We start from the raw sequence: 20,661 nt of genomic DNA on the forward strand, positions 1-20,661 counted from the left end.
GCAGCCCTGCAACTCCGGACATGCGGCGCGTCTTAAGATCGCAGCATGTCCGTATACCTTGCGGCGACGTTGCGTCGCTGCAAGGTATAACACAGGGCCCTATGTGTGGGGTGCAATGATCCCGGATGTGTGCTATGAACACATCCGGCATCGTCGTGTCCCAGGAGGGGGCGGAGCTTAACGCAGAGCGGGTTTGCCGCTCCGACTAAACCGCCGGCCATCCTGAAGGTGGACACATACCTTAAGGCTCTTGTAGATATAAACTCATGGGCAACACAAATGGAAAATATGCAGCCCATTACAAGAAAAAAAAGGGAGAAAAAAAAACAAGCTATGGCTTAGGCCGGTTTCACATTTGCGGTTGTGTCCGCAGAGTTTCTTCCGCAATTATCCGCATGCATTGTGTTTTCCTATATTTAACATTAGGGACGCATGTGTCTGCGATCGGTTGCGTATCGCCGCGTTTGATGACGCATGCGTCGTTTCGTCGTCTGCAGTTTGGTGCGGTAAACGCAGCATGTAGTAATTTTAGAGGCATCAATTTGCCACCTAGAAACGTATGCGGTTGTTAGCGCAATGAATGCGGCAAAAAAACGCATTACTGTCTATGGGAACGCATGCGTACACATGTCTTTGCGTACTTCGGACTGCGCATGTCCAGGAACTGATTAAGACATGCCCATTAAAGACACACCCTTCTGGAAATACCAAACGCATGTGCATAAAAAGCGCAAACACATGTAAAACGCATGCAAACGCTGTGTTTTTTTTTTTACCATCATGTGTAAGCTGATGCGGATAATAAACGCTGCGTTACCAGACGTTTGCATGCGTTTTTGCATGCGGTTGCAGACGATACGCTGCGGACTTAACCGCAAATGTGAAACTAGCCTTAATCAAGAACTATCTGCCACCCACCGAGGAGCTCCGTGATGAAATATTTCTTCAGTGTCATAGATGAAGTGTTAAAGTCAATAATGACAATCTTAAACAATATAATGCAAGTTTATTTCATTCATAACATGAAGTTTCAAAGTTCAAGCAAAAGTCCGATTTACTGTAAACAGGTAAAGAACAAAGTCATTTTAATACAGGCAAAGCGCATTTTGGTCAAAATTAACAAATGACAACAAATTAATAAAAAATATTCATTTTGGCAAAACGAATCATATTTTATAAAAACAGAAAAAGTGCCACAGAGCAAAAGCAAACTATATATTCCTTGTATATTAAAGCATGCAGATAAGGCAATATACAGAAAAAGCAGTGATTGTCTTAATGTACACCACGTCCATACCCAAATATACTCGAATTCCTGGACTCTAGTGCAGGCATAGTCTACTCACTTCTAGCGAACAAGGGACTTTACTATTTCTGGCCATCTATAGCAGATAGGTGGGAGCCTGACTTGCGGCGTCACTGAGCTGGCTGTTTTAGGGGACCATAGCCTGGTACACAGCTCAGGCACAGCCACTATTAAAACCAAGGATCTGTGCGTGGTAACCTATGAAGGGGATGTGGCGCTCCCTAGAGTGCTGTAATGATACTTAATCTTTAGTGGGATCATCTAAATTTGTTAATATTTATCTATTCTATGAAACATCAGTGAACTGCTTCAGGAAAACACTTCGGTGGGGTGGGGTGATGAGCCAAGACTCTGTAGGTAATAGAGAAAGGGGACTGCGAGTTCCTTTGAAATCCCAAATCCTTCACTATTTCGGAGGCATCAATAATTTCAAAACTGAGCGGAGTCCTGGTATAGATTTCCTGATCGCTGTGAACATTTGGGGAAATTCATGCTCTGGGAGCCTTTATAAAGCTCTACCCTCTCCCCCCCCCCTGAAAGCAGAATAGAAAATATACTATACTATGCTGCCATTACATAGGGGATCATAGCAGTCACTTTTGATATGTCATGGTCACATCGATGTACCAATAAGCTGGAAAAAGTGTCAATATTTTACAGTGTAGTGTCAGGAAAAGGAAATCCCTATTCCAAGGATTAGGGGGTATCCAAATTTGCTGCCCCTCCCCCATGAATTCCAAAGCCTGTAGTTCATATTAATTCTAAGGGTATACAGATTGTGGCACGCAAGTCTAAACTAAGCACTGCTAGTGAAAGCCATGTTCTAAGCAACCAACTCGACACCATGTGAGAGAAGCACAACTCTCAAGATATAGATATATATATTTGATATATATATATAAAAATGCATTTTTAACATTAATATAATCTGTGTACAAAATCCATGACGGCACAAAATATATATCATATTTACTATTAACTCACTTATACGGTTACATTAAGGAACAAGAACTTTTACGATGTATAAGCAGCACTGTGGGAAATGGGGTTTCCATTTTACCCCTCAATATCGTGCATGCCAGTGTTGCAGCACGCAAGCTTTGCAGAAGCAGAGTTTCCACGTTCCTATAACTCGGAGCCCATCACCCGCTCATATTTGCACACTAGGCTCGCACCGCCTGGTCATGAGGACACACTTTCTACTTAACAGGACGACGGCTTTTATTCATTGCATATGGAGAGATGTCAGACAACTATTCTGTAAAGTGCTGCAACATGCATGAGGTCAATAATGAGATTAGTGCAAAGCCAGCCTGAATCTAATGGAGGAGACAATGAGTTGGAGCGAGCTGTAAACATTGGTGGGTAAGGCTCGTAACCATTTTACGTTAAACTTGCATTTATGACTGAAGAAAAGGCAGCATTACAAGCGGATACTTAGAGGCACGCAAAAGGCTTGCACCACACAATTCACAATCTGATACGGAGTCAGTACAAAGCAGGCAGCGACAGTACAAAGCAGGCAGCAACAGTATAAAGCAGGCAGCAACAGTACTGTCAACGCTAAGCCACTTTAATCTCACACCGGCAACAAGCGTACAACTTGGTACATGGGACACTGGACCAGATCCCTACTCTAATCCTATCTGCATATTTCTCAGGACAGGTAGAGGACTAGTAACTGAATACCAGCCGTAGTATTTCTCGAAAACAAGTACATTATTATACAAGATAGAAATATTAAGTATCTAGAAGCAAAAATAAAACTTTCATTAGCTAATGTAAATATTGGGTTTGTCCTCTATGTATTTATATAAAATCTTTCTCAAAATTGTATAAACTGTATTGAACTATTCTTATTGCAGCTAAGATTTGCCATAGAGTGTTCAGTGCCATCTTCACAGACCAATATTAAGCCCGGTAGTCAGGCATTCGAAAGGCTGGGCACTTCATTAAATAAATGTATTAAAAATGATAGCGCCAATGCCTTAAATAGAGAACATCTCACCCAAACCCTGGGTCTGAGGTCTTACCAATATCCCCCCCTGTAGTGGCTGCTTCTGGCACGGTTACATTAGTTTGAAGCATTATTTCACAAAAGCACTATCTGCAGAATACAAAAAAATATTCCCTTTATTGTTCTGAATATAGGCACAGCAATAAATTATGCTCATATACACTCACACATAAATTATATTATGTGTATAATAAATACACACACGTATATGAAGCCTCCTGCCAAATATGGGGCAGGCCTCCTTGTGCTCTGACTCCTCAAAGCATGCGCTCCACAAGAACTATGGTGGTGTCCTGTGTTTTCTGGAACCAAGATGTTAGCAGCAGATTAGTTGCTCCATGGTTAAGTTCTGAAACACGGCGCAGGATCAGTGATGGCACTATGGCTGGTCTACATGGCCCCAGTGATGGAAGCCGTGGTTTGAGTAGTATGGCATGTGACGACAGCAGTCATTGATTTCATCGGTCACGCTGATCACATCTAAATAAAGACTATACAGACAGAAATGCCCAGGGCTGCAAGTGTGAAAGTTGGAGAACCCCTCTAAGGCCAGGGTCACCTGAGCATATATTCTCTCATGAGCTAGAACAGGGCCAATTATGCTAATGACACTTGGCTCAAACTTTCTCAATTCTCTTGCATGAAAGAATCATAGCACAGGTGCAAAGATGGAGAGCTTAATTTCTCCATCTTCTCCATTGTCTGACATCCAAGTGCAGTCTGATGTTTTACACGCACCCAAAGACTTGTATGAGTGCGCATGATCCAAATTCCAGAGCCACTAGCAGCATGCTGAATCGGCGGGAGTAAAAAACCCAGACGTCTCCACTGCTCCATAGCATAACATTGGTCCGAGTGATATCCAATAAAATATCAGATAGAACTAGTCTATGTTATACGCTCTCGTGAGCGAGCCCTAACTTCATGAACTAACTAATATGGGCCTCTATCTAACAGGAGAAATTGTATTATGTGACTAGTAACAAGTACGTGTGAAAGTCACAGCCATTTATCGCAGATTTGTGTAGTATATCTCTCAACAACCTACACAACTATACTTTTTTCTTATTTTCTTCTTTTTCAAGGGTTTATAGTCACAGATACAGGTATAGGTGCCTTTAATGGACATGAAAAGGTCAAATACAAAGTACACAAAAAATGGCTCCAATATTCCTAATCCACCACCCGTATGGTGATAGAGGTTTCTGTAAGCCGGCCATACCTATGAACATAATTAACCTGACAGATGAAAACTGCCCATACTGGTCACAGTTCAGCTCGAGAATGAGACCGATGATGAAGAGAGCCCTTATTCTTAAAGGGAACCTTCCATGCCCCCAAACGCTATTAACCTGCAAATATGGGGTCAATCTGCAGGCTAACAGCATTGCAAAGCTGTGAGGCCGAGGCGCAGAAAGCACGGCTACCAAAAGGAAAGGAACCTTATTCTTACCAGCAGCCTCCAGCTTTCAGCCATACAGGCGCAGCTTCCGTCACCGCTCAGGGTACCCTGCGCGGCGGTTATGAGCACGCCCCGCCACGGACTGACAGTGGCTCAGCAGTGTATCAATGCAGAGGTGGCTGTCAGTCAATGTGTCAGGACATGCTAAAAGCCACAACTCGCTGCATGCCGAGCGGTGAGCTTTGGAACGTGATTAGCCTGTAGATTAATCCCAGATCTGCAGGTTAATAGTGTTTGGGGACAACAGATATAAAAGTATGGCCATCAAATTACATTTTTCTGTTAGGACACACACACAATATAACCAGGTTTATAAGAAATACCAATTAAGGTGCCACCTGGTGCTAAAATAGCATGATAACTTCACTACTAAACTGACAGTTTTGTGGGGCTAACAATTTATCATAAAAAAGCCAGAACACTTGGATTTTTGTGTTGCCAGCTTTACATGTGCTTGTATTTGGCAGAATTAGTCGACGTTTTCATTGGTACGATTTTGGGGCATGTACAACTGTCTGATGACATTTTGTTCATCTTTTTGACAATTGTATTAAGTATTGTTTGTTTTTCTCTAAACCAATCACTGTGTGGGATAAATATCATGATGTTATAGTTTCAATTGCTAAGAATGTGGCATCCTGATTTTTTTTTCCATAAAACATTTTGTAAAAAAAGAAAAGTTTTTTCATTAGATTTTTTTTTTAATTCCCACTATGGCACTCAAACATGTAACCATTACATATAAAACAGTGCAATGCAGAGGTCCTGCAATGTATTATATCTGTCAGTAAAGATGGGAAAATCAATTCGCAGCACTCTGCCCAGGTCAGTAATTTGTGACCACTGTACGCGAGTCCTCCTGCTTCCTGACTTTTCTACTAATTAGCCCAGCATTCTAGGGGGCAAGGAGATTCGCAGATTACTGGCCTGGACCTTAAAAGGAACCTGTCACCTGATTTTGGCGGGCCCTGTGTTCGGTCCGATGGGCGGCGTTTTCTGTTTCATTGACCCCTTCCTTTCCCGCTGGCCGCACTATTTTCTTGAATATGAGTTGGCTTCCGCCGTAGTACACGCGTGCGCATGGCAATCTTGCCTTGCGCACGTGCAGTATGCTTTGCCCAACTGCGGGCAAAGCCGAAAAACATTAGTGCGCATGCGCCGCAGCACTATGTCCCGGAAGTATTTTGCTGTGTTCCGGGACATAGTGCGCCGGCGCATGCGCACTAATGCTTTTCGGCTTAACCCGCAGTTGGGCAAAGCATACTGCACGTGCGCAAGGCAAGATTGCCATGCGCACGCGTGTACTACGGCGGAAGCCAACTCACATTCAAGAAAATAGTGCGGCCAGCGGGAAAGGAACACCGCCCATCGGACCGAACACAGGGCCCGCCAAAATCAGGTGACAGAGTCCCTTTAAATGTATGGCATGCCCAACGTTCTTTGTTAGGCCTCCCAGCAATCATGGCAACTTCAGAGATGTGGGGGGTGGAGAGTATGGAGCCTTTGGGCTTACAGAGGAAGCCCCCTCCCAATGTAAACCCCCCATGTGCTCCAGTGGCTATACAACATCTAGGGTGTAATCGGTTGGGATGGAGATCATGTATGTCACAGCTGGCACCCACACCACATGGTGCAGGCATCCATCTCTGCGCTGTAGAATTAGGGCACACCAAGATCTACCTCCCTGTGAGGTCATTTTGAGATGTAAAATAGGATTCAATTATTTTGCATTGTTTGTATGATCTAACAGAAAAATTGAGACAACCTATGTGTCCACGACATTAGAAAGTTCTCTAAATCCCTGGCAGACAAAATTTTACAGCAACCACGACCACTACAGTTTCCCCATTGTATCAATCCCATGTGGTGGCCAGTATGGCTGACAAGGTGAGGCTATAATTGTAAAGCTCATATGCTTATACATTCCTAAAGCATGGCTTCTTCCTCATCTATGGCAATCAATAAGCAATCAGCAGCCTTTAGCGGAACGTGATCTGTATTTATGTCATTACAACCCTATGATGCATTAAATTAACACACTATGCTGTGAAAAAAAAAAAAAACTAACAAAACAAAACACATTTTTCTGGAAATAAAACATATAGGACCAGATTCATTATTTGGCTTTTTTTTTATCTTTACGTCACTTTTTTTGTTGCCTTATGGCATTAGTTAACATTTTTTCCCCATCAAAGTTTTCAAAATGGTGCTCGTGGTTCATGAATTTTATAAAATCCCTAATAATGAATCTGTCAAAAACATCTAAAAACTCCAAACTCTGCAACTACAATGAATATAAGAAAAAAAAAACAGGTGAACACATAAAGGCACAAATGAAAATCAGAATACAGCACAACTGAAAAACTAGACTAAAAATGGCACAAATGCAATGATGAGTCAGGCCCATAAGGTTTAAGTAGTAAAAATTTGGCCTATGGGGTCCTTGCCAAACCAGGACAATTAAGGTTGGCATTAGCAAATCTATAGCAGCCAGTTACCTCTAGAAAGCGAACTGGGACGTAAAGTCAATACTATGCACAGTAGGTCAAAGTGTGATTTAAAAGGGGTTGTCCGTTATATGGACAAACTCTTCTCAATTACTATATTCCAAGTATAAAATAATGACCTATACTCCTCACCAGTGCTGGAGCGGTTCCTTGACATCAACACCTGGTCTCCGATGGTTCACGTGAAGTTGTTATGCAGGGTGATGTCTGCACCCAAATCACAGCTGCTTCAGTCACTTTTTTCAGATGTAACTGACGTCTGGAGGCAGTGAGCAGCAGCAGCTCTCTTCTTCCGGGTGTTAGTTCTGCATCTGGAGGCAGTGAGAGCAGCAGCTCTCTTCTTCCGGGTGTTAGTTCTGCATCTGGAGGCAGTGAGAGCAGCAGCTCTCTCTTCCGGGTGTTAGTTCTGCATCTGGAGGCAGTGAGCAGCAGCAGCCCTCTTCTTCCGGTGTTAGTTCTGCATCTGGAGGCAGTGAGAGCAGCAGCTCTCTCTTCCGGGTGTTAGTTCTGCATCCGGAGGCAGTGAGCAGCAGCAGCCCTCTTCTTCCGGTGTTAGTTCTGCATCTGGAGGCAGTGAGCAGCTCTCTTCTTCCGGGTGTTAGTTCTGCATCTGGAGGCAGTGAGAGCAGCAGCTCTCTCTTCCGGGTGTTAGTTCTGCATCTGGAGGCAGTGAGCAGCAGCAGCCCTCTTCTTCCGGTGTTAGTTCTGCATCTGGAGGCAGTGAGCAGCAGCAGCTCTCTTCTTCCGGTGTTAGTTCTGCATCTGGAGGCAGTGAGCAGCAGCAGCTCTCTTCTTCCGGGTGTCAGTTCTGCATCTGGAGGCAGTGAGCAGCAGCAGCTCTCTTCTTCCGGGTGTCCGTTCTGCATCTGGAGGCAGTGAGCAGCAGCAGCTCTCTTCTTCTGGGTGTTAGTTCTGCATCTGGAGGAAGTGAGCAGCAGCAGCAGCTCTCTTCTTCCGGGTGTCAGTTCTGCATCTGGAGGCAGTGAGCAGCAGCAGCTCTCTTCTTCCGGTGTTAGTTCTGCATCTGGAGGCAGTGAGCAGCAGCAGCTCTCTTCTTCCGGGTGTCAGTTCTGCATCCGGAGGCAGTGAGCAGCAGCAGCTCTCTTCTTCCGGGTGTCCGTTCTGCATCTGGAGGCAGTGAGCAGCAGCAGCTCTCTTCTTCTGGGTGTTAGTTCTGCATCTGGAGGAAGTGAGCAGCAGCAGCAGCTCTCTTCTTCCGGGTGTCAGTTCTGCATCTGGAGGCAGTGAGCAGCAGCAGCCCTCTTCTTCCGGTGTTAGTTCTGCATCTGGAGGCAGTGAGCAGCAGCAGCTCTCTTCTTCCGTGTGTCAGTTCTGCATCCGGAGGCAGTGAGCAGCAGCAGCTCTCTTCTTCTGGGTGTTAGTTCTGCATCTGGAGGAAGTGAGCAGCAGCAGCTCTCTTCTTCCGGGTGTTAGTTCTGCATCTGGAGGAAGTGAGCAGCAGTAGCTCTCTTCTTCCAGGTGTCCGTTCTGCATCTGGAGGCAGTGAGAGCAGCAGCAGCTCTCTTCTTCTGGGTGTCCGTTCTGCATCTGGAGGCAGTGAGAGCAGCGCAGCTCTCTTCTTCCGGGTGTCAGATCTGCATCTGGAGGCAGTGAGAGCAGCAGCAGCTCCCTCTTCTTCCAGATGTCAGTTCGGTCCAAAAGAAGTGAGAGGAAAGCGGATTGTAATGCCATGTGAAACCTGCAGCCAATGTCATGTGAACCACAGGATACAAGGCACTGATGTCTAATGACCGAAGCTAGAACTAGAGATGATGTTAGGCTATTTGTATTTTATACAGGGGGATATAGTAATTGAGCAGGGGTTGTCTGAGTAGCAAACAATCCCTTTAACCTAAAGTCTAAAAGAGAATCCAAGTAGTGGGTCCCCTTCAGTCTATAGAAACTGTACATACACCCTATACAAGAATAGGGTAAATATTTCCTGCCTAAGCATTACTTAGCTTACCTATAATATATGCAAATCCTCGTAAGTCGTATCTCCAAAATCCAGTATTATTTATTGCACCAAAATGAAACAAGTGGCCCATCATGTCTCCAGCAATATTCAGTCTTGTTAATGTGCTCCCAAGCATTGCATGTGTGCTCAGAACTTCATCTTAATCATTCATTCATTGGGATTCCCTTTTAATATTTTTGTGCAATATTTACTTCACTTTTGAAGATTTCTGCTTACGGTCAGTGAGTGAAAACATTCTTGTTACCGTTCATTGGCTGGATATCCATCCTGAACATGGCAGCACTCATTAGCAAGGAGAGACAATTTCCAGCTAAGGAGCAGCATAATTCAGGCTTGGCATGACTATTTGTCTGGAAGTTTACACATGGTGATTTAAATTCTGTATTTTTCTGCAATAATTAGGTAAAAACAGAATGAACCGGCCATTAGACATGTAAAAGAATGATGTATGAAAATATCCAACAAGCCTGGCACTTGTGCCACAGAAGGTTCTGGATTGCACCAAGCAATCTTCCATTCCTGACAGATCTTGAAAATCCTGAGTAATTGATACATAAAACTATGATAGCTCAACAACTTTCTAGAATGATGGAGATTGGAAATGTCTAGGTGTTCCCCCATGTTTCCAAGCAACCATCTACTTAGGCGAGGAGGAGGGGGTGTCATTGATGAGAGATCATGGTGGTACAGGCATGTCACCGCTTCCAAATGAAACACTGACCATTACAAACTGGTTCTTATACAGGACAAACAAAAAAAACAAACAACCTGAGGCCGGTTACACATGTCTAAGTCTCATGGTCCATGTTGGGATTACATTTCTGGTCCAGCCCCAAAAGGTCTCCTGACCTGAACTCCATAGCTATGCCGACCCACAGCTGGTGTGGAGGCCGCAGATTGTGCAGACCATGACAGTCGGACGTGTGAAACCGGCCTCGTTCCTACAAAAATATTAACAACTTCACCAAATTTGCAGAAAAACCTCAACGTTGAAATTTTGTTCTGTTCTATTTTTCAGTGTGACACAATGAAGTCATCCCGACCCACTGCATAATGTGACACCACCAAGTCGTTTTTAGGCGTATAATTCTTCTCACAAAAATAAATTCAAGCACACTATTGGTCACCAATGCTCAAGTTAAGTCCGTATTATGGGAAAGGCGTAATCAGAAAAACACATTGTTTAAAACAGAATTTGTGTGAAATATATAATATTTTGCCAATTTTTTTTTTTAAATATTACAAACTATTAATAATCTTGCAATTTTCACATTGGCCATTGGGGCTTCTTTAGACTCAACTTCCTGTTCTGTGAGAAAATGCACTTGTACACTAGGTGCAGCCGACTGAGCCAGACCTAGCTTTTGTATTGAATCATGCATTTTATGCAGTGTTTTTCCTGCAAAAAGACACCTTTTTGGTGCAGAAATGTTTGTCACAAATACTTAAAGGGGTTTTCCCATCTCCAAGATCTTGTCCCAATATGTATTAGGTGTAATATTATTATTATTATTAATAGCAGAAAATACTTTAATTAGAAATGTAGTATAGTTTTCTGACTCGCTAGGTTTCTTTCCTCATGTGCAGGCATTGCAGGACCTTAGGTATCTATGGTTATGACTACTAGCAACTAGGTAACTGTCACTATATTAGTGGTTGTAACCATGGATACCTAAGGTCCTGCAATGCCTGCACATGAGGAAAGAGACATAGCGAATCAAAAGAACTATACTACATTTCTAATTGGACGTATTTGCTAGTATTATTTCACCTATTATATATTGGGATAGGATCTTGGAGATAGATTCCCTTTAAAGGGGTATTCCGTCAGTGGGATCAACCCTCCTAAGTCATCTATATGGGCCTGCAGGTCATAGAAAGTTGAATAAAATGATAGCTTGATATCTGCCATCTGATGCTTTATTTCACAGAAATACACATTTTTCTTGTATGCAAATTAACTGTATGGGCGAGGCACAGATCTCTGAGAATCTGTCTCCAGAGCTTATTTTAAATAAAAGGAGGGAGTTACCAGTGTGAGAGGTGTAGTGACTAACAGCCTGTTATTACTCACACAGCTCTGCAGTGAGATCATAACAGTACAGCAGAAGTGAACTTTGTCTCATTACAAACATTTTCAGCTGTAGTTCTCTCGCCGTATTTCAGGTTCCATCTCATAGGCAGCCAGTGTGGAGGAAGTGCAGTACAGCAGAGCTGATAGCACTGTGAAAGGACAAATGTGCTTGTGTTTGTAATGAGACAAGGTTCACTCTGCTGTACTGTGTCAGTTATAATCCGGCACAGTTCTGCAGCAGAGCTGACCACACTACAAGAGGACAAGTGCTGCTCTCAAATATCAAGTTATCATTTTATTCAGCTAACTATGACTGACATGTCTATATAGACTGCTTAGGAGGGATGCTCCTACTGACAGATCCCCTTAAATGGCTGCACATACTCTATTCTGAATGGGTTAAAAAAACACGCAAAAATGCTGAAAGAATTGCATGTTGCAGACTTGAAAAACGCTTTGAGGGTTGAAATCTGAAAGGGAAAAAAAAAATGAGCATATGCATGAGATGTCAAACATCTCATTCACTTTGCTAGTACAGTAAAATGCAGCTATTTTTCATGGCAAAAAATGTAATGTGTGAACAAGCGCTAAAAGTGGCTGCTTATCCAGAATATATTTTACATAGGATATATTTTTATTGACCCAAAGGGCACAGAAACCAAAACACTTTCGAGTGTTCAGATCTGTGTACGGTAATATGTAACAGTGCCACGTAAAATTTGACCTTCTGTACAAAAAATATCAGAGAACAAAATTTCAACATATTGATTCAAGGCTCAGAATTAGTATACAAGACATGGTATACCCTGTGGTTTCACAATGATAGACAGGAAAAAAGCTATAAAAAGCATCTGAATGAAGTGAGCACTCTGATTGACTGCACGACTCACGGATAACGCTATTGTCCTGCAGATAGAGAGGTAATCTGCAGGCTCATAGCATTAGAAAGGTGCCTGGCTGCTGTAATGAAGGCGCAGCCCCTGGGAGAAAATTAACTTTATTTCTCCCTGGAGCCGCTGGCTTTCAGTCATACAGGTCAACCTGGAACAATTTCGACCACAGCTCAGTACACAGTGAGTGGCGACTGTAAGCATACCCCAGCACTTGGGCTGACAGCCGGTTCTCAGTGGGAGTGCTGGGGCGTGCTTACAGTCATTGCTTACACTATAGTGAGCGATGACTGAAGCTATACCAGCACGCCTGTATGACTGAATGCTAGCAGCTCCTAGGAGCAAAAAGGTTAGTTTTCTCCCAGGTGCTGCACTTTCAGTATGGCGGATAGGCATCTTTCTAACGCCATTTACCTGTAGATTAACTATTATCTGCAGGTTAACCGGTTTATCTGACGTGGCAGGTTCCCATTAAACTCCTAGGAAATAGAGGTGAAGTATCCCAAGATTGGTTATTTACTGAGCAGCTAGAGCCAGCTGGGCTACTTTAGAAATATACGGTAATTTACTCCTCCAAGATAACCTGAAAATGCATATGCAGACTACAGGCTGCATATGCAGAAACCAATGCCCCCAAAACATCTAAATGACCTGAAAAATGACCAATGAAAAGACAGCTGCAATATTAATCTAGAGCAGTTGTGTACATTATATTGCAAGTAAAAACAAACATTTAATTAAAAAATTGAGATTATATACATCTATGCTATTTGTTTTTTCAGCTCTCACTAACATTTTAGAATATACATAAAACTGTTGGTATCCTTGTGTCATCAGGTTTTTGTGAGAACCCTATTATGTAAGAGCAGAGACCCTGATTACAGTCACTGGGCTGTGTTCTGCTGTTTCAGTACAAATCAATGTTTTAGAAGCAAATTATCATCACTACAGGACAACAGCCTCGCAGGGTCTCAGTCCCTACATCATGCTGCTGTCAGATTACATAGCAAACAAGCTGCTGACAGATTCCCTTTAAGACCCACAATGGTCAATGAAAGCTTAAAACTGACAAAAGTAATTAAAAATTTCCTGAACTATTAAAATTTAGATCTTGCTTTTGAACTGTGGTTCAATGGAAAAAACAAAAAAACAAAACAAAACTAATGACAATTTTCACCCTTTAAATAGCTAGACTGACTGATTACAAGGTAATAGACCCATATTATGCCAATTACAGTGCACACCTTAGTTTAACATGCCCCTAAGGTCAAATTATTTTTGTCCAGGCCATTTTCATTCATTTGTTTTTATTTTGGTATGACCACAATTCAAAAGCAATGCTTGATTTTCAGTATATGTGAAATTACTGTCAGTTTCCAACTATTTCAGTGACTAGCGTGGTTTTTTTCTTACTGTAAAGAGAAGGGAACCAACAAAATTAAGATTATTATTGCAGCTATTTTTGCTTACCCAAATTTTCTGGCCATTTTCATTTTTTGTGTGTATATACTATAAAGGTGCAGTACAAACACACAATGTAATGTAAACATATATAGCTTGAAAGGAAGAAAAATAAAGTATTCTGATGCAACACATTGTTACTTCAGAGATATTCTTTCATGGAAAACTGGCAGGAAACCCCTAGATTCAGGGGAAGTGCTATGTGCCTACTATATTGCACTGTGAGATCTCTCCCGTCCCTTTGCACAATTTTATTGCTTAAAAACTAGATACAAATATATGTAAGTGGTAAAAAAATGGAAGCAGAAAGGCAGTTTCTATTTAGAAACTGTACCACATTGTCCCACCTGAGCACATATCACTGACATTTATAATATAATATGAAAAAGTATATACTGTCATCATATATTTAGATTATATGTATATCTATACAATTAGAAGCATAATGAAAAAATAAACATTTTGAGATTTACAAAATATTACAAAAAGTGAAACATACAGCTCTAATAAAACACTTTGAAAAAGGATTCCTTCCAGCAAAGTTGCAAACAGATCAGAACTGTCTCTTTGATCAGCTTTCTCTATAATCCTCAGGTTTTCTCTGAAAAGAAAGCAAAAAGAAGAGAATAGCCTTCAAGTAGTCAATCACTATAGGTCATCTTATTACTCCACTGCTGTATTGCACCCAGCTTAGCATTATGAACAAATGTGTGCAGGTAAGATTGCTGAATTATGATTGACAGGTCGGCCTAAAAGTACTAGGAAACTGCACCCACCCTCTGTGTCGGAGTGCCCCAAGGCTCTGTTCTAGGACCCCTACTATTCTCAGTCTACACACTTGGCCTGGGACAACTCAAAGTCTCATGGTTTCAAGTACCACCTCTATGCTGATGACACTCAGATCTACCTCTCTGGCCCAGATGTCACCACTCTGCTGTCCAGAATCCCGGAGTATCTATCAGCCATATCCTCCCTGTACCGGAAGTCCGCTGCCTCGGAGTAACCTTTGACTCTGCCATGTCCTTCAAACCACACATCCAAGCTCTTTCCACCTCCTGTCGCCTCCAGATCAAAAATCTCTCCAGAATCTGTCCTTTTCTCAACCGTCAATCTACTAAAATGCTTGAGCATGCCCTCATCTCCCGCCTTGACTACTGCAACATCCTTTTCTGTGGCCTCCCTGCTAAAACCCTTGCACCTCTCCAGTCCATCCTTAACTCTGCTGCCCGACTAATTCATCTCTCTCCTCACTACTCCACCGCTTCTCCCCTCTGCAAATCTCTTCACTGGCTCCCATTCCCTCAGCGTATCCAGTTCAAATTACTAATACTCACCTATATCTCGTTAAAGGGTCAACATTGACTTGTAGGATTGCTACCTTCCAATAGGTGGCACTAGAGTTCTAGCTCTCTTCCTCTCTGAAGAGACAGTTTGCATAACACTGACCTACAAAGCCATCCACAACCTGTCTCCTCCCTAGATCTCTGAAATAATTTCCCGATATCTTCCCTCACGTGATCTCTGGTCCTCCCAAGACCTCCTTCTCTCCTCCACACTTATTCGCTCCTCATCCAATCGCCTCCAAGACTTCTCCCGAATATCCCCCATCCTCTGGAACTCTCTGCCCCAACACGTCCGACTATCAACCACAGTCGGATCCTTCAGACGGAACCTGAAAACTCATCTCTTCAGGAAAGCCTACAGCCTGCACTGACACCGCTGCTGCCTCATCACCAACGAAGCTACTGCCTCACCAACACCGGAGCTCCTGCAACCCTCAACCTACTGTCTCCTTCCCCATAATCCTGTAGAATGTAAGCCCGCAAGGGCAGGGTCCTCGCCCCTCTGTATCAGTCTGTCATTGTTAGTTTGTTTACTGTAAGTGATATCTGTAATTAGCATGTAACCCCTTCTCATGTAAAGCACCATGGATTCAATGGTGCTATATAAATAAATAATAGTAATAAAAGTAAAAAAATGTGAGATGTCCCATATAGTCTTATAGTTCTCAAGATCTATTATCATATTAGATAATGTACAGTAGTAAGAGAAGGAAGTCACTCACCTTGCAGCCACCTAACTTGGATAGCTGGACCGTAACCCTTTTCATTCTTGGCAGAAATCCTAAACACCACCGCAGGCCGGGAGCTGCAGTCAACATGCGCATTTGCCAGCTGAGAAGCAGTTACAGTGCATGAGGTCTCTAAGCCACTGTAAATTTTGACAAATGCAAGCTGGTTCTGAGCCTCGGGAAGAGAAGTGCGAATGGCTAGATACGCAGAATATTCTAAGATATTTCCTGTTGGCGAAGAAGGCGATTCCCAGGAAATATGAACACAGTCTGTACTCTGCAAAAGGAAACATTTTGTGTTTAATGGATTATTAAATATTTCTAATAGTCCATATAAAAGTTATTCATATTACTCAGAAACCTCCCCTTTGGAATGCTCTGCCACATTGCTTAGAAAGCTTAAAACTGGACAGATTTTGTGCTTTTGTTCCTGCTGCTCCTCTGATATTTCACTTTTTTTTTTTAAGTGCCCATCATGAGGTTCCAGACATACTTTTTTTTTTTTTATTTGATGCTAATTTTCATGGCCTCAAAACACCAGTCCAGTGTTTTTTTTTTTTTATCTTACCGCTGGAGTGGTACTTCTAATGTAAGGTTCCTGCCCCTACTCTCATACTTACCCACCACCGTCTATACCTTCTATCACCGCCGCTCCGGTCGGTCTCCAGTAGTTTGTGACCTTCTGGATTGCTTCAGTGTTTAATGTGTGAGACGGAGGTCACTTTTCAATGCATAATTAATAAGAGCATCATTCTGGCTTCCATAGACTTCCGTTGAGAACTTGTGACGTAACTTCTGACTTCCGGTCAGTCAGAAGCGGTCATAAGATGACGCCAAGGGACAGAGGGGCATCAGGAATAGCTGACGACGATGGGTGGCAAGTATAATACTAGGGGTAGGGATCTTGTGCCAGTAGCACCACTCCAGTGCTGAAATAAAAAATAAAAAAGCCACTGGAGTAGAGCTTTAAAGAAAGGGGCATTGCTCACAGGATACTGGGGGAGGCAGGGGCGTAACTACCACGGTTGCAGCGGGTGACCGGGCCCGGCTGGTCAGGTGCACGCAGGGCCGGCATTAGCGGCAGGAAGCTGCCTAGGGCCCCCGCTCCCCCAGCCAGTGGCCTGCCGCTAATAGCAGCACATCACGCAGCAGCTGTGGGCCCCGCCTGCCTCCAGCGCTGACCCCCCCGCCTCATTGAACTATACCGTAGACGCCTATACAGTTCAAAGCAATGATGGAGGAGAGAGCATTAGCTGACGCTCCCTCTCCCACCATTCCCCTCTGCCGTGTGTCGCCATCCCCGGCCACGTTTCCTCCCTGCTTTCCCATGCCCCATGTCCTCGTAGGTCCCCAGGTTCAGATCATTGTGCTCCTCTGGGCCCCCATACGTGCCTTGTCCCTCTTCCCCTGGTTCCCCAATGCTCCCCATCTCCCGTCCCTATCTACTCTGCCATAGGAGTCCCCCTTGTGTCCTCTTGTGCCTGTCTCCCATGCCCCCTAGTCCCCTTGTGCCCTTCCTCCTAGTCCCCATGAGTCCCCTTGTGCCTGTTTCCCTTGTCCCCTTGTGTCAGTCTCAATTGCCCACTAGTCCCTGCGTGTCCTCTTGTGCCTGTCTCCCTTATCCCTGTGTGTCCCCTTGTGTCAGTCTCCCTTGCTCACTATTTCCTGTGGGGTGGCTGCATTATACTGTATCGAGGACTATGGGGAATACATTATACTATATGAAGAACTGTGGGGTGCATTCTACTATGGGAAGTGAATTGTACGACATGGATGACTATGGCGGTGCATTATACTATATGGAGGACTGAGCAGTGTATTATACTATGTGGAGCACTATGATTATATTATGCTATATGGAGCATTATGAGGAGTGTATGTTAATATGTTAATATATGTAGGACTATGAGGAGTGTATAATACTATATGGAGGACTATGGGGAGTGTATTTTACTATATGGAGGATTATGGGGCACATTATATTATATCGAGGATTATGCGGTGTGCATTTTACAATATGGAGGACTGTGGTGCACATTATGATACAGTTAAGTCCATATATATTTGGACAGACAACATTTTTCTAATTTTGGTTATAGACATTACCACAATGAATTTTAAACAAAAGAATTCAGATGCAGTTGAAGTTCAGACTTTCAGCTTTCATTTGAGGGTATCCACATTAAAATTGGATGAAGGGTTTAGGAGTTTCAGCTCCTTAACATGTGCCACCCTGTTTTTAAAGGGACCAAAAGTAATTGGACAAATTCAATAATTTTAAATATAATGTTAATTTTTAGTACTTGGTTGAAAACCCTTTGCTGGCAATGACTGCCTGAAGTTTTTGACTCATGGACATCACCAGACGCTGTGTTTCCTCCTTTTTGATGCTCTGCCAGGCCCTCACTGCAGTGGTTTTCAGTTGCTGTTTGTTTGTGGGCCTTCCTGTCTGAAGTTTAGTCTTTAACAAGTGAAATGCATGCTCAATTGGGTTGAGATCAGGTGACTGACTTGGCCATTCAATAATATTCCACTTCTTTGCTTTAATAAACTCCTGAGTTGCTTTGGCTTTATGTTTTGGGTCATTGTCCATCTGTAGTTTGAAACGACGAACAATCCATTTTGCTACATTTGGCTGGATCTGAGCACACAGTATGTCTCTGAATACCTCAGAATTCATTCGGCTGCTTCTGTCCTGCGTCACATCATCAATAAACACTAGTGACACAGTGCCACTGGCAGCCATGCATGCCCAAGCCATCACACTGCCTCCACCGTGTTTTACAGATGATGTGGTATGCTTTGGATCATGAGCTGTACCACGCCTTCGCCATACTTTTCTCTTTCCATCATTCTGTAGAGGTTGATCTTGATTTCATCTGTCCAAAGAATGTTCTTCCAGAACTGTGCTGGCTTTTTTAGATGTTTTTTTAGCAAAGTCCAGTCTAGCCTTTTTCTTCTTGATGCTTATGAGTGGCTTGCACCGTGCAGTGAACCCTCTGTATTTACTTTCATGCAGTCTTCTCTTTATGGTAGATTTGGATATTGATTCGCCTACCTCCTGGAGAGTGTTGCTCACTTGGTTGGCTGTTGTGAAGGGCTTTCTCTTCACCATGGAGATTATTCTGCGATCATCCACCACTGTTGTCTTCCGTGGGCGCCCAGGTCTTTTTGCATTGATAAGTTCACCAGTGCTTTCCTTCTTTCTCAGGATGTACCAAACTGTAGATTTTGCCACTCCTAATATTGTAGCAATTTCTCGTATGGGTTTTTTCTGTTTTCGCAGCTTAAGGATGGCTTGTTTCACCTGCATAGAGAGCTCCTTTGACCGCATGTTTACTTCACAGCAAAACCTTCCAAATGCAAGGACCACGCCTCAAATCAACTCCAGGCCTTTTATCTCCTTAATTGAGAATGACATAACGAAGGGATTGCCCATACCTGTCCATCAAATAGCCTTGGAGTCAATTGTCCAATTACTTTTGGTCCCTTTAAAAACAGGGTGGCACACGTTAAGGGGCTGAAACTCCTAAACCCTTCATCCAATTTTAATGTGGATACACTCAAATGAAAGCTGAAAGTCTGAACTTCAACAGCATCTGAACTGTTTTGTTTAAAATTCATTGTGGTAATGTCTATAACCAAAATTAGAAAAATGTTGTCTCTGTCCAAATATATATGGACCTAACTGTATATGGAGGACTATAGGGAGTGTATTATACTAAACAAGCAAAATGCTGCATATTCATCAAGTGGATTGTTTATGCCAGAACAGAAATCCTTGTTTTCAGCAGCACATTGCCGGTGTAAACTGCAGAAGTGCTGCTGATAACATGACCTGAACACAGCACACATAAATACAACAGAAATGCTTCTGTGTGATGCGCAATATGTTAGCATTTGGAGCCCATTTTAAACTTTTGCCTAGGGCCTCATTTTGCCTAAAACCAGTCCTGGTCTTGTGGGACATGATGAGTTCTAGGTTTCTTTTTCCACTGTCACCACCTTTCTCACTTGGGATGGGGATGAATTATTGCAACTCATTCTCTTTTGGATGTTTCAATAAGGTGGGACCATGGTAATCTGTATCTCCCCTCTACACATTGACATATGTGGGATCGCAAGGTTCCCACTTATCTGTAGACTAGAGGTCCTCATAAACAGGGCAGCCCATGGAGAAGAGTGATTGGTATAGCGGTAGCGCACGTGAGACCACCGCTCCATTCAATGACTGCCGCTCCATTCCAATCAACATCGGACTGGTCATCTGGCAATACTCACAAATGCCAGACAGGTGGTCTGGCGGTGAGCCACATCTGCCCACAACACTCATAATATTTTATGGAGGACTATGGATGTGCATTATACTTCTTATTGGATCCCCATGACTTCTATGTAAGCCTCTGATGAGTATAATGGTTTATTTTCTTTTATACATTACAGAACAACAAAATCTATATGCACATCCTTAATTTAGCGTATAGAGGTAAGACGATAAATTGCAAAGCATAACAGAATAAAAAATGAATCTTCATTATTATTTAAAAAATAAAAAGGTTAAAAAATGATATTTAATCAAGCTTCAGGAACAAGAAAAGTGTACGGGAGATTGGAATCACAAGGTAAGTACCAACAATCATGTGCACATAGGGTGCTCAAACTCAAGTGAGATAGAAAAAGTCTTCATTAAAAATGATAAGATATATTAGATGGCAATAATTAATACTATAATATAATAAAGATTAATTTTTTAATCTTTTATGCTTTGCAATTAATCGTCATACCTCTATATACTAAATTGAGGATGTGCATATTTAGTGAGCAGACATTTTTGCCCTACTCTTTATAAGACTGTGTTAATATATTACAGAACAATGGCAGTACGGGAGACAAAT

At 42.7% G+C, this 20,661-nt stretch overlaps 1 protein-coding gene across 2 annotated transcripts in view; it reads right to left on the reverse strand.

The window, feature by feature from the left end:
- Nucleotides 1-6,133: 6,133 nt before the first annotated feature.
- Nucleotides 6,134-20,661, reverse strand: part of HCFC2 (host cell factor C2) — a 114,199-nt gene continuing 99,671 nt past the window's right edge. Inside the window, exons 14-15 of one of the 2 annotated variants that reach the window (XM_069764225.1) lie at nucleotides 15,761-16,043; nucleotides 6,134-14,296 (exon numbers count right to left, since the gene is read on the reverse strand). In XM_069764225.1, the coding sequence (XP_069620326.1) occupies nucleotides 14,286-14,296; nucleotides 15,761-16,043 (294 nt within the window). In that variant the 3' untranslated portion in view covers nucleotides 6,134-14,285. The remainder of the gene's footprint in view (nucleotides 14,297-15,760; nucleotides 16,044-20,661) is intronic. The other variant, XM_069764226.1, reaches the window with a different exon arrangement.

Source organism: Ranitomeya imitator, chromosome 4 (genome assembly GCF_032444005.1).
Source record: "Ranitomeya imitator isolate aRanImi1 chromosome 4, aRanImi1.pri, whole genome shotgun sequence".
Lineage (NCBI taxonomy): Eukaryota > Metazoa > Chordata > Amphibia > Anura > Dendrobatidae > Ranitomeya > Ranitomeya imitator.